Genomic DNA, 12,241 nt, shown 5'->3' with positions numbered 1-12,241 from the left:
AAAATTAAGAATTTTTATTCATCAGAAAGTACCATCAAGAAAGAGAGTAGACAAGCCACATCTTGGGTGAAGACGTTTGCAAACATTTAACCAACAAAAAATTGGTATCCAGAATATGTGGGAAATTCCTTTGAAGTGATAAATACAACACAGGGAGGCAGACAAAGAGCAGATCAAATGCAGGGAAGTCCTATGTCCACTAGGTGTCAGACCTAACCCAAAGTCACCAAATTCCTAACATAAAAGGAATCTTATGGTAACCAAGAATTTTTACTCTAAGTCTCCGTGTTCATAATCAATCAAATATTTTTACTTCAATTTTCCACATTCACCCTGATAAACCTCCTCTCATCTTTGTCTTGCAGAAGCTCCTTTCCATGTGTGGTTGGGAAGCGGCCCTGATTCCTGATCATTAATTATGTAAATAAACTCACTAAAATTAGTATCTTGTGTAATATTTTGACAGAATGAAATAGGCAAAACAACTGGAAATGCAAATTATAACTACAATACATGCCTAAAGCCCACTAGAAAGGCAAGAATTAATAAGCCTGACAAGATTTAGTCCTGGGAAGGATACAAAATGAACTCTCACACGGGCTGGAAGTGAGCAGAACATGGACACAAGTGATGACCTAGCATTTTACCCCTAGAGAAATTCTTCCCCACTTACCAGGGACACGTACTGCCACGTTCACGACAACACCACGTGTAACAGCAAAAGCAAACAAACAAGAGACTAGAAACAACCCAAAGATCTACTCATGGTAGAATGGATAAATACTGCGTAGGCATGGATGGAATACTAGTCAGTAATAAAAATGAATTAATTTTGAGATTAACATGGGTGAACCTCAAAAACCTAATACCGAGTGAAAGAAAGTAGAATGCATAATGAAACCATAATGTGTATAAATTAAAAAAACAGGCAGAATTAAACAATATATCAGGTAAGGAGGCACACACAGTTGAGAAAACTGAAGAAAAACAAGTGAAAATTATCACAAAAATCCAGCTGGTGACTCTGATAGAGAAGGGGCGAGTCTGTGACCCAGACAACCTGGGTAGCTGGTGTGCTGGTGTTTGCTTTATTCTTCTCTAAAGTGCACAATTACATGTTATAAATTTTTCTGTATTTATGATGCTTTACAATAGAAAGAAATTAATTTATCACATTTTCATTTAACTTTTGGTAATAAAATACTTTTATTAGTACCGTGTAATGTCAAAAACATAGTGATGTTTTCACTGCTTAACTTCCTCTTCAAATAAAAAGCTGCTTGAAAAAACAGGAGAAAAGGTAAAATCCTGTGATTCTGTCAGAAAACAAGCTGCAATTTACTTCTGCAGTAATTACATTCTCTCACTTTAAGTACCATAATTCACTGGCGTTCATGATGAAAAACAAAGGAATCCTTGTTTATATAAAAAAGGACAATAGCCTGAATAATTCTGTAGAGAACATTTTACACACTTTAAAAACATGCCTAACTGCTACTCCAACTTAAAAGCTCTGAGAATAATTAGTTAGAATTATTATAAAACTAAATTCATGTAGCACCCAGAAGTGTGGAATTTGGAATATTTCAGATGATATGATTTACTGAGTAAAACTTGCAATGTTTTTTCTTCTGTGAATTTTCAGGAGTTTATGTACACATAGAAAGAATTCAATATAGTCCCTTTTAAAAGCCAAAGGTTCAAAAATGTATGCATGCCTTTTACCATATCTCCAATTTCTGGATCTAGTAATTGACCCTATGGTAGAAGACCCGAGCGTGATAAATAATAGTTCAGTCCTACTGAATATAATTTCTTATTCACCTTATCTCATTAATATGACTTATGCCTCAATTAAAACATCATTCTATCTGTAATAATACAATGTATTTCTCTACAACATTCTGCAATTCAGATTTCCATTCATACCAGTCCCCCCTCCTCTCTTTTACCAAATCAGTGTGATCTTCTGGTATAAGGCATTAAATTGCTTTTTCTTCCCTCCAGTGAAATGCTCTCTCAACTCAAATATGCAAATACATTTTCCCCATAGACATAGTGTATATTAACATATTAGAAAATAAAGGAAAATAAATACATATGGATCCATGTTAAATGAGACAATACAAAGCAACAAACAAACAAAACCATGCCATGCTCATCAATTCTGAGCTGCCACAAGCAGGAGCTGATGTGGCCTGGCTCACATAAAGTGATATTCTCAGACACAGCTAGCATCTTATATGCCAACGTAATTAAATGTTCTGTTAAAAACCTTTCCAGGTTTATTTCTGTTTGTTCAAAACTCTTGAGCATACAGCAACTCTGAGTATAATCCTGAACATGATAATAATGTAATAACACATTATTTTTTTTTATCAAGCCATAGATTCTATCCTAAGTATTTTCTACTATTACTCATTTGTTTAACAAGAGACATTCAGGGGGCTAAGCAACATTAAGTTTTGATTTCTGCCGAGATTCCAGATGTGTCATTTATTACTCTCTGCTTCAGCAATTTACATACGATTTCCACTTACAGATCAAGCAGGTTCACTGAGTGGGCAGCAGGTGAAAACCTCTGTAACCCTCTGTCCTCTCTGGAGGGCCCTGCTGCCCCTGCCCCGCCGTTAGCACAGCACGTTTAACCATCCCACCCATCCTGGACATGGGATGCAAGGGCTGAAATGAAGTCAAAGCTACTTTTGGGACAAACACCACATTTCAATTTCCCAAGTATTCTATAGGGCAGTATTCTCAAAAAGCAGGCTTTGTATTTAAACACTTGATTTTCCTTCTCATATCAAGTTGAACTGCTAAAGTAAAAACATATCTGAAAGGACTCAAAAGATAAAGATTTTGTCTCTGAAAGAGGCACTGCATCTGAACTGGAATTAAGGCTAAACAAATCGTGCTGGTTTGTGGCTGAGGCTGTGATGCATCCTGACTGCTACGCAGCAGCCTCGCTGTTTGTCCTGTACGCCTGCTTGTGCAGGTGCGTCTCTATCTCCTCCCGGAAGACCAGCATTCCCAGATGGGAGTGGGAGGCCTCGTTCATGGCCTTGGACTGGATGCACATGCGGTACTGTTCGGGTGTCAGCTCATCGGCACAGCGCTTTTCATGCCAGAGGTGGAAGAGACCAGGAACCGGAGTCCGAATCACGATGAGGTCACCATGTAAGTACTTCCTATAAAGATGAACATCTTCTCCACCCCAACCTTTGACTTCCATGTCAAATCCACCTGCAGGATCAAAGTTGGCACTATAAGAAACTGTACGGAAGCCAGAGCATAGTCATACACAATAAAGACATAACCGCTGTTTCACACAGGATGGCAGAGTACAGCATAAAGACGCCTGATGTAGAGGACTGACTTCCTAATTTGGAAGTCCCGGTACCAGTTAGACTCTTGGAGCTCCAGGTAGGATTGTTAAAAGGATCAAAATGAGATTAGACTTGGTGACGACATCATCATGGCGACGTAAGACATCCCCTGGAAAAGTCTCCTCTCAGAATCAACTAATAAAAGGACAAATCCCACTTCTTGGAACTCTTCAATATGACAGTGGAGAAAGCCTCCACAAATGCTGACTCGAAGAAAAATAAAAATAACCTCCAAGATCAGGTAGGAGATTTTCATCCCAGACACACCAGTCCGGACTCCTCTCCTCACTCGGTTCCTCGCAGCTTGGGAGTTGCACAGAGGCAGCACAGCCCAAGTCCTTCCTGCCACAGATGGACACTATAGAGTCATTCACAGCAGTGAGTTAGAACCTCACACATATCCAGACACAGCGACCCAAGTTTGCAGAGACCCAGGGTGGAGCACAAGCTGCAGGGGAGTGCTGCATACAAAAAGCACCCAGGGGAGGGGAAAAAAAAAGAAAGACCATGGCAAAACTGCTGGCAAGAGGTGTGCACACTTACTCCCTGATGTTGGCTGGACCATCTAAACGCAAAACAAACCTTGCTGGATTGACTCCTTCTGGGTTCCCAGGGCAGGATGGGATACCCTCACGGGAAGAAAACAGAGGCAGAAAAGCCCCACAGGAAAAAAAAATAGAGGCAGGGAGTGGGGACTGAACTGCAGTTAAGACAAGACAGGTCCCAGAACTGAAAAGTGTAAGGAAAGGGGGGCACTGAGTGAGGGAGAGAATTTAACCAAATCATAGGAGCTGGGGAGAAAATTCTGCACAAAAACAAACAGAACAGTTAATATTCACAGAGAAAGAACGGAGGAAAGGAAACTTTCTCCTTGAGGTGAAACAATTGCACAAAAAAGTACAATTCTTAAAAACTGTACCACATATTCAGGGCAAGAATCAGATGAAGAACAGGTAAGAAAATCTGAACAGTTAAACTCAGGCTACTCTAAAGGTCCAGAACAGGTTGGACTAAGTGTCAAAGAGAGCCTTAACACAAAGCCAATCAACAACAACACCCTAGGCAAGAGGGAGAAACTGGCCTTCAAAATTAACACATCAGAATAATCAGATGCCCAGACAGCAGAAAAAATTAGAAGCCATTCTAAGAAACAGGAAGATGTGGCGCAATCAAGGAAATTAAAAATTAAAACTTCAGAGGAGACACAGAATTTGGAACAACTAATCGAAGAAATTCAAGCAAATCTCCTAAATCAATTCAAAGAGATGAAGGAAAATATGGATATAGAGCTAAAGGATATTAAAAAGACAATATGTGAGCATAAAAAAGAACTCGAAAGTTTAAAAAGAAACATAACAGAAATTATCAGGATGAAAGGCACAATAATGGAGAATAAAAATATACTAGAGGCATACAAGAGCAGATCTGAAGAGGCAGAAGAAAGAATCAGTGAACTAGAAAACAGGACAAGTGAAATCATACAGTCAGAAGAGCAGATAAAGAAAAGACAGAAAAACTCGAGCAGTGTCTCAGGGATTTGAGTGACAGCACAAAGCGCACAAACATACACATCTTGGGTGTCTCAAAAGAAGAGAAGGGGAAAGGGGCTTAAAGAATATTTGAGGAAATAATCGTCAAAAATTTCCCAACTGTAATGAAAAACATAAAAATACATGTCTAAGATGCGCAACATATTCCAAACAGAATAAACCCTAACAGAGCTACTCCAAGACACATATTAATCGGAATGTCAAATGCCAAAGATAAACAGAGTTCTGAAAGCAGCAAGAGAAAAGCAATTTGTCACATGCAAGGGATCCTCAATAAGACTAAGTGCTGATGAGAAATCAGAAACCTTGGAGGCAAGAAGACACTGGTATGATATATGTAAGGTACTGAAAGAGAAAAATTGCCAGCCCCAAAGTTTTTATCTGGCAAAACTGTCCTTAAAAAATGAAGGAGAGTTTAAAATATTCACAGATAAACAGAAACTGAGAGAGTCTGTCAACAAGAGACCTACCTTGCAAGGATTACTAAAGGGAGTTCCACAGGTTGTAAAAGAAAAGACGGGAGACAGTGGCTTGGAGTAGTGTGAAGAAGTGAAGATCTTCAGTAAAGGTAATTAAAAGGGTAAATGCAACACCCAATAGTATGGTATCCTCAATATATACTCTATAATTCCCATAAGGGTCAGAATTCAATTGAACAAGAAAAAGGCATATTTCCTGATAAGGGACACACAAAATATAAAGAGGTAAAGTGGGACAAAAACAAAATAAAGAGGAGAAAAAGAGGGGTATATGAGTATAGAACACATATACTATTGAAGCAAAGTTGGTATATTTACAAATTAGTAGGTTATAGATGTAGGTTGTGTAACACAAATTCCAGGGTAACCACAAAGAAAATATTTTAAAATATACAGAAACAGAAATGAGAAACGGATCAATCAGATACATCACAAAAGATCAACTATATAGAAAAAGAGGCTGCAATAAAGGAAAAGAGAGACAAAAAAAAAAAATGCCATACAAAAACCAAAGGACAAAATGGTTGAAGTAAACACTGCCTTTACAGCAATAACACTGAATGTTAATGGATTAAACTCTCCAATCAAAAGACACAGATTAGCAGAACGGATTAAAAAGCATGGTCCAACTATATGCTGTTTACAAGAGACTCACCTTAGACCCAAAAGACCCAAAGACACAAATAGGTCAAAAGTGCAAGGATGGAAAAATATATTTCATATAAACAGTAACCAAAAAAGAGCTGGGGTAGCTATAATTTTGGACAAAATGGACTTTAATACAAAAGCTGTTATAAGAGACAAAGAAGGATACTATATATTAATAAAAGGGTCAACCTATCAAGAAGAAATAACAATTATAAGTATTTATGCACCTAACCAGGGTGCCCCGAAATAAATGAAGCAAACACTGGCAAAACTGAAGGGAGAAACAGACACCTCTACAATAATAGTTGGAGACTTCAAGACAACATTCTCATCCATAGATAGAACATCTAATTCAGAGGATCAATAAGGAAACAGAGAACTTGAATAATATGATAAATGAATTAAATCTAACAGATATATACAGAACATTACACCCCAAAACAGCAGGATATACATTCTTCTCAAGTCACGGATCATTCTCCAGGATAGACCACGTGTTGGGTCACAAAACAAGTCTCCATAAATTTTAAAAAAATTGAAATTATACAAAGCATCTTCTCTGACTACAATGGAATGAAGCTGGAAATCAGTAACAGACAGAGAACTGGAAAATCCACAAATATATGGAAGTTAAATAATACACTCTTAAACAATCAGTGGGGTTAAAGAAGAAATTACAAGGGAAATCAGTAAGTATCTTGAGACAAATGAAAATGAGAACACAACATATCAAAACATGCAATGCAGCAAAGGCAGTGCTGAAAGGGAAATTTATAGCCTTAAATGTTTATGTTAAAAAAGAGAAGAAAGAGCTAAAATCATAGACCTAACTACACATCTGAAGGAACTAGAAAAAGAACAGCAAGCTAAACCCAAAGCGAACAGAAGGAAAGAAATAACAAAGATTAGAGTTGAAATAAACAAAATAGAGAATTAAAAACAACAGAGTATTAATGAAATCAAAAGACAGTTCTTTGAAAAGAGCAATAAAATTGACAAACCCTTAGACAGACTGTCAAAGAAAAGAGAGCCAAGACACGAATAAATAAAATCAGAAATGCGAACGGGGACATTACTACTGACCCCTCAGAAATAAAAAGGATCATAAAAGGGTACTACGAAAAACTGTATGCCAACAAATTAGACAATTTAGATAAAATGGACAAATTCCTAGAAACACAAGAATAACCTACACTGATTTTAGAAGAAACAGAAGACATCAACAGATCAATTACAAGTCAAGAGGTTGAATCAGTCATCAAAAACCTCCCAACAAAGAAAAGCCCAGGACCAGATGGCTTCACAGGTGAATTCTACCAAACATTCCAAGAATTAATACTAATCCTGCTCAAACTATTCCAAAAAATTGAAGATGAGGGAACACTACCTAACTCATTCTATGAAGACAACATCATGCTATTACCAAAGCCAGAAAAAGACACTATAAGAAAAGAAAATTACAGACCAATTCCTCTTACGAATATAGATGCAAAAATCCTCAACAAAATACTTGAAAATCGAATCCAACAGCACATTTAAAGAGTTATACACCATGATCAAGTGGGATTTATCCCAGGTATACGAGGGTGGCTAAGCATAGAAAATACATTAATGCAATTCACCACATTAACAAAACAAAGGGAAAAAACCACATGATCACCTTTATTGACATAGAAAAGGAATCTGAAAAAAAATGAGATTAGGTATTTGAAAATTCTTTGTAACCTTCGAAGTTCTATAAAAAGCCTATTGAAGTCAAAAAAAAATAAGGAAGTATAAATCACCCACAATCACACCTCCATTAGTATTTTATCATATTTTCTTTCTATCCTTTTTCTAGGCACACACTTTTCAGAATCATATACATGGGCACAAGAGATGACCAGAGTGGGAAAGAGAAGAAAGGGGTAAGTTGGAGCCAGAAATTTGAGAATGGGCATATAGATGATTTAAAACCACTGCAATCAATGAAATTACTGAATGAATGAAATTACTGAAGGAGTCTTTAGGGGAAAACAGGGCCCAAGTCTAAATAGCAAGAGGCTAAGCAGAGACAAAATCTGACACTGATAAATGGCCCCCAGAGGAGGGAGGAAATTCTGGAGAAGGTGCAATTGCAGTAGCCAAGTGAAGAAAGTGTCTTGAGGAAGAAATGGTCATCTGTCTGCTGCCCAATTAAGAAGGTAAAAGAATCAACATAAATGTCACTTACAACCTGACCAGGAGCAGGCTGACAGCACCCTGGCGCAGAAGGCTAACCAAAGTGGGTGGAAATATGAAATGGGAGGTGAAGAGGAAACTATTTTAAAACTGCATTCCAGTTGAACAGTCAAATTTTAAAGAAGCATGGAGAACACAAATCATTTGGAGTTTTTCAAGGAACTAGAAAACAGACTCTTGAAAGCTGAGAAAAAACCTAAGTTTTTAATTAAGAGGTAGGCTGCCAAATTATGACTCCTGTGAAATAATTTTATCCAACTTAACTTCACATTAACAGGATGACAACAGTCCTGAGATCTCTGAAAAGTATTACTTTAAACAGTCACAGCTTTACTAAATGCTATGTCATACATATCAACTTTTCTTCTTAGATACAAGTAAGCTCTTAAAATATTATAGATGGAATAGATACTTGAAATAAATGTGGAACTGTTAGAATAATGATTATAGTTTACCTTGAAATAAGAGAATCTGTTTATTTAAATAAATAAATAAAACTAAAAGTATGTGCTAATACCTAAAAGTTTTAAAAGGTAACTTTTCACAATTGCTAGTTTTAATTTGACAACCATGTATAATAATCTCCCTTAAATTTAAGTACTTTTGTCATCTGTGCTTCACTTTAAAATGAGTTATTATCATAGATACTCATTTCAAATATCATGCTAATAATTCAATAAATATTCACAAAATCTAATCCAGGCAGAAAGAAAAGTTGCAAGGAAGTGATGTCAGCATTATTTTAAAGCAAGTATACTAGTTTCCAGTTTAATTCTCAAATTAAAATTTATAAAATGCGAGAATCACATAATTTTTCATAACGATAATTTGGCTAGCTCAATCTTCATAAATGTACAAAACTGAATTCCATTTCTGGAGTGGCGGCATGAGGTGCTCTGTGCATCCACTCCCCAATGAAACAACAACAAGCAATGAAAATTATTTAAAATAAACAACCATTTAAAATTTCTGGAAATTGTCCTATGGGCACATAGCAAATAAAAAAAACATTTTTTGCAAGAAAATCTCCTAAATTTTGGTAAGAACAGTGGGTCACTTGAGGCATGGCCAGCTACCCTTCCTGCCATATCCACAACTCCATCATGAAAGAAGCTCCACTGCAGGTAAGTGTGGCCAAAAAAATGGGGTTGCCCTCTCTCTTCAGCTCCCAGTGAAGGGATACAGTATCTTACCAGGAATTCTCACCCCCCCAGCTCCAAATTCCAGAGGCTAAATTCCAGGTGAGTGTGGCTGGGAGATGAGGCTCCCTTCCTCTACAAAGCCCCCACTCGCCAAGTGGAGACACTACTTCAGGCAGAGCAGACTGAGAACACTAGGGCCTCTATCACCCTCGGCCCAGCTTGTTCAAAGGGTGGAGGTTCCATGCTAGGAGAGGCAAGCTGAGAAGATCAGAGGCTACCTCTCCCATCCAGCTCCCTGCCATAAAGCAGGGGTGTCACTCTGTGAGAAATGGGGGTCACTGTATTTGTCCCCAGCTCCAGAGCAGGGGCTCAGAGATTTTGCCCAAGTGAAGAGGCAGTCCATAAGAAAAGAGAACTCCAAGTCTTTCCCCAGGGGGAGTGTGGGGATGTTCAAGCCTAAAGGGGCTCTGAAAATAATGGAGATTTTGGTGGTAGGCACTTAAGAGGAGCTGGTAGCTCCATTAGGGCAATAAGCAAAACTGTAGATCAGTTAATTTACTGAGAGAACCAGTAAAGGACACAGCTAAGAAGAGCCCACCCCTGGAGTAAGAACAACTTCAGTGACTTGCCTCAAAAACTACCCCTGCAAAAGGGGCTGCATTTAATTGGGTCAGACTGTGCATTAACTTATGGTCCAGGGCAATGTGAAAACAACAGCACAATCAACCAGCAGAGAGTAGTGCCTAACAGCTGGGAGTGACACCAACAGAGGCAGACAACTTAACAGAGAGATCACGGAGAGAGATGGCCACAGGGGGCCCTGCTGAAACCACTGTCATCCCCGTGTCACTGTGCCCAGGCCCAGACTCTGCCCTCTGAGGAGTGACGTCAGAGATTTTACACTGTGGGGTGGGGGTTTAACTTCTCTAAAATAGTCAGGCAAATCAATAAACAAATAAACAAGCAAATGACAACAAAACAAACCCTGAACTTGGCGGTGTATGTGTGTTTACTGAATCAGTAGCCAGAGTTGCTACAACATATTACCTAAAATGCCCTGTTTAAAAAAAATCAGGAGGGTTGTGGGGGAACAAGAGAGTGTTTCTGTTCCAGTTTAGATGTATTATGTTCTCCAAAATGGCACTATCTTTGATGCAATCTTGTGAGGGCAGACGTATTAGTGTTGATTAGGCTGGAGCCTATTAATTGTTTCCATGGAGATGTGACTCTATCAACTGTGGGTGAGACCTTTGATTGTATAATTTCCATGGAGATTTGGACCCCACCCATTCAAGGTGGGTCTTGATTTAATCACTGGAGTCCTATAAAAGAACTCACAAACAAAAGGACCTCAGAGCAGCTGAGAGTGACATTTTGGAGACGGCTGATAGGTTTTGCTCCGGAGAAGCTAAGAGAGGACAAAACACTCCAAGAGCAACATTTGGTAGAAAGCACAGGGGCTGAGAATGGAGCTGGAACACAACCTGGGATCAGCAGATGCCAGTCATGTACCTTCCCAGCTAACAGAGGTCTTCCTGACGCCATTGGCCTTCCTTCAGTGAAGGTATACTCGTGTTGATGCCTTAAATAGGACACTTTTATGACCTTCAGACTGTAAATTTGTAACCAAATAAACCCCCTTTATAAAAGCCAATCCATTGTGGACACACAAATATGCTTTTAGTACTGCTTTGCTTATGTACAAATAAATCTGTACTCTGTATTATATGTAATTATTATTTTTTTGACTTCCATTTCAAAATGTATATTTTCTGACATGAGCTGTAAAACAATGGATCAATATCTGATATTCTCCCACATAACAAATTTTCAGGATTCATTGGGGGAAGAAAAAAAAAAGCCAATCCATTTCTGGTATTTTGCATGATGGCAGCATTAGCAAACTGGAACACAGTTTTTTTCTCGTGACCCACACACGAGAGCTGGCAACAGAAACTGCCTGTGAGAGGGCCCAGGTGTCGGATATAATAGATAAAGATTCCAAAGCAACCATTAGTGGTATGTTCAAGGAACTAAAAGAAACCATGCTTAAATAAGTAAAGGAGGGTACCATGATAATGTCTCATCAAATAGAGAATATTAATAAAGAGAAATCATTCAAGAGAAAAAAAGAACCAAATGGAAATTCTGGAGTTAAAAACTACAAAAACTAAAATGAAAAATTTCTTAGAGAGGCTATCAACAGTACATGTGAACTAATATAAAGAATTAGCAAACTTGAAGATACAGGGATAGAGATTATGTGATTGGTAGGGCAGAGAGAAAAAAGAATGAAGAAAATGGAACAGAGCCTCAGAAAAAGCACACCAATATACATGTAATGGGAGCACAAGAAGGAGAGGACAGTGAGAAAAGAGCAGAAAAAATATTCAAAGGAATAATGGCTGAAAACTTCCCAAATGTGATGGAAAACATTAATCTACATATCCAAAAAGTCCAATGAATTCCAAGTAAGATAAATGCAAAGAAACCCACCCAGACACATCACAACTGGTGAAAGACAAAGACAAAAAGAAAAATTTTAAAGCAAAAGGAGAAAAATGACTCATCACATACAAGGGAACCACAATAACATTAACAGCTGGCTCCTCATCAGAAACAACAGAGGCCAGAAGGCAGTGAGATGACATATTCAAAGTGCTGAAAGAAATAAAATACCAGCCAAGAATCCTATATCCAACAAAATTATCTTTCAAAAGTGAAGGTGAAATGAAAACTTTCTTAGGTAAATAAACACTAAGAATTGTTGCCAGCAGACTAGCCTTACAAGAAATACTAAAAAAAGCTCTTCAGGC

The 12,241-nt window shown here is 38.0% G+C and overlaps 1 protein-coding gene across 1 annotated transcript in view; it reads right to left on the bottom strand.

Moving 5' to 3' along the window:
- Positions 1-1,181: 1,181 nt before the first annotated feature.
- The window catches only part of CSGALNACT2 (chondroitin sulfate N-acetylgalactosaminyltransferase 2), a 57,928-nt gene continuing 46,868 nt past the window's right edge, over positions 1,182-12,241 (bottom strand). Inside the window, 1 exon segment of the mRNA XM_037804653.1 lies at positions 1,182-3,243. Within this exon segment, the coding sequence (XP_037660581.1) occupies positions 2,951-3,243 (293 nt within the window). The 3' untranslated portion in view covers positions 1,182-2,950.

This window comes from Choloepus didactylus, chromosome 15 (assembly GCF_015220235.1).
Source record: "Choloepus didactylus isolate mChoDid1 chromosome 15, mChoDid1.pri, whole genome shotgun sequence".
In the NCBI taxonomy this organism is placed as follows: Eukaryota; Metazoa; Chordata; class Mammalia; order Pilosa; family Megalonychidae; genus Choloepus; species Choloepus didactylus.
Note: the sequence above shows the minus strand (reverse complement) of the source record. Positions and strands in the feature narration are given on the sequence as shown.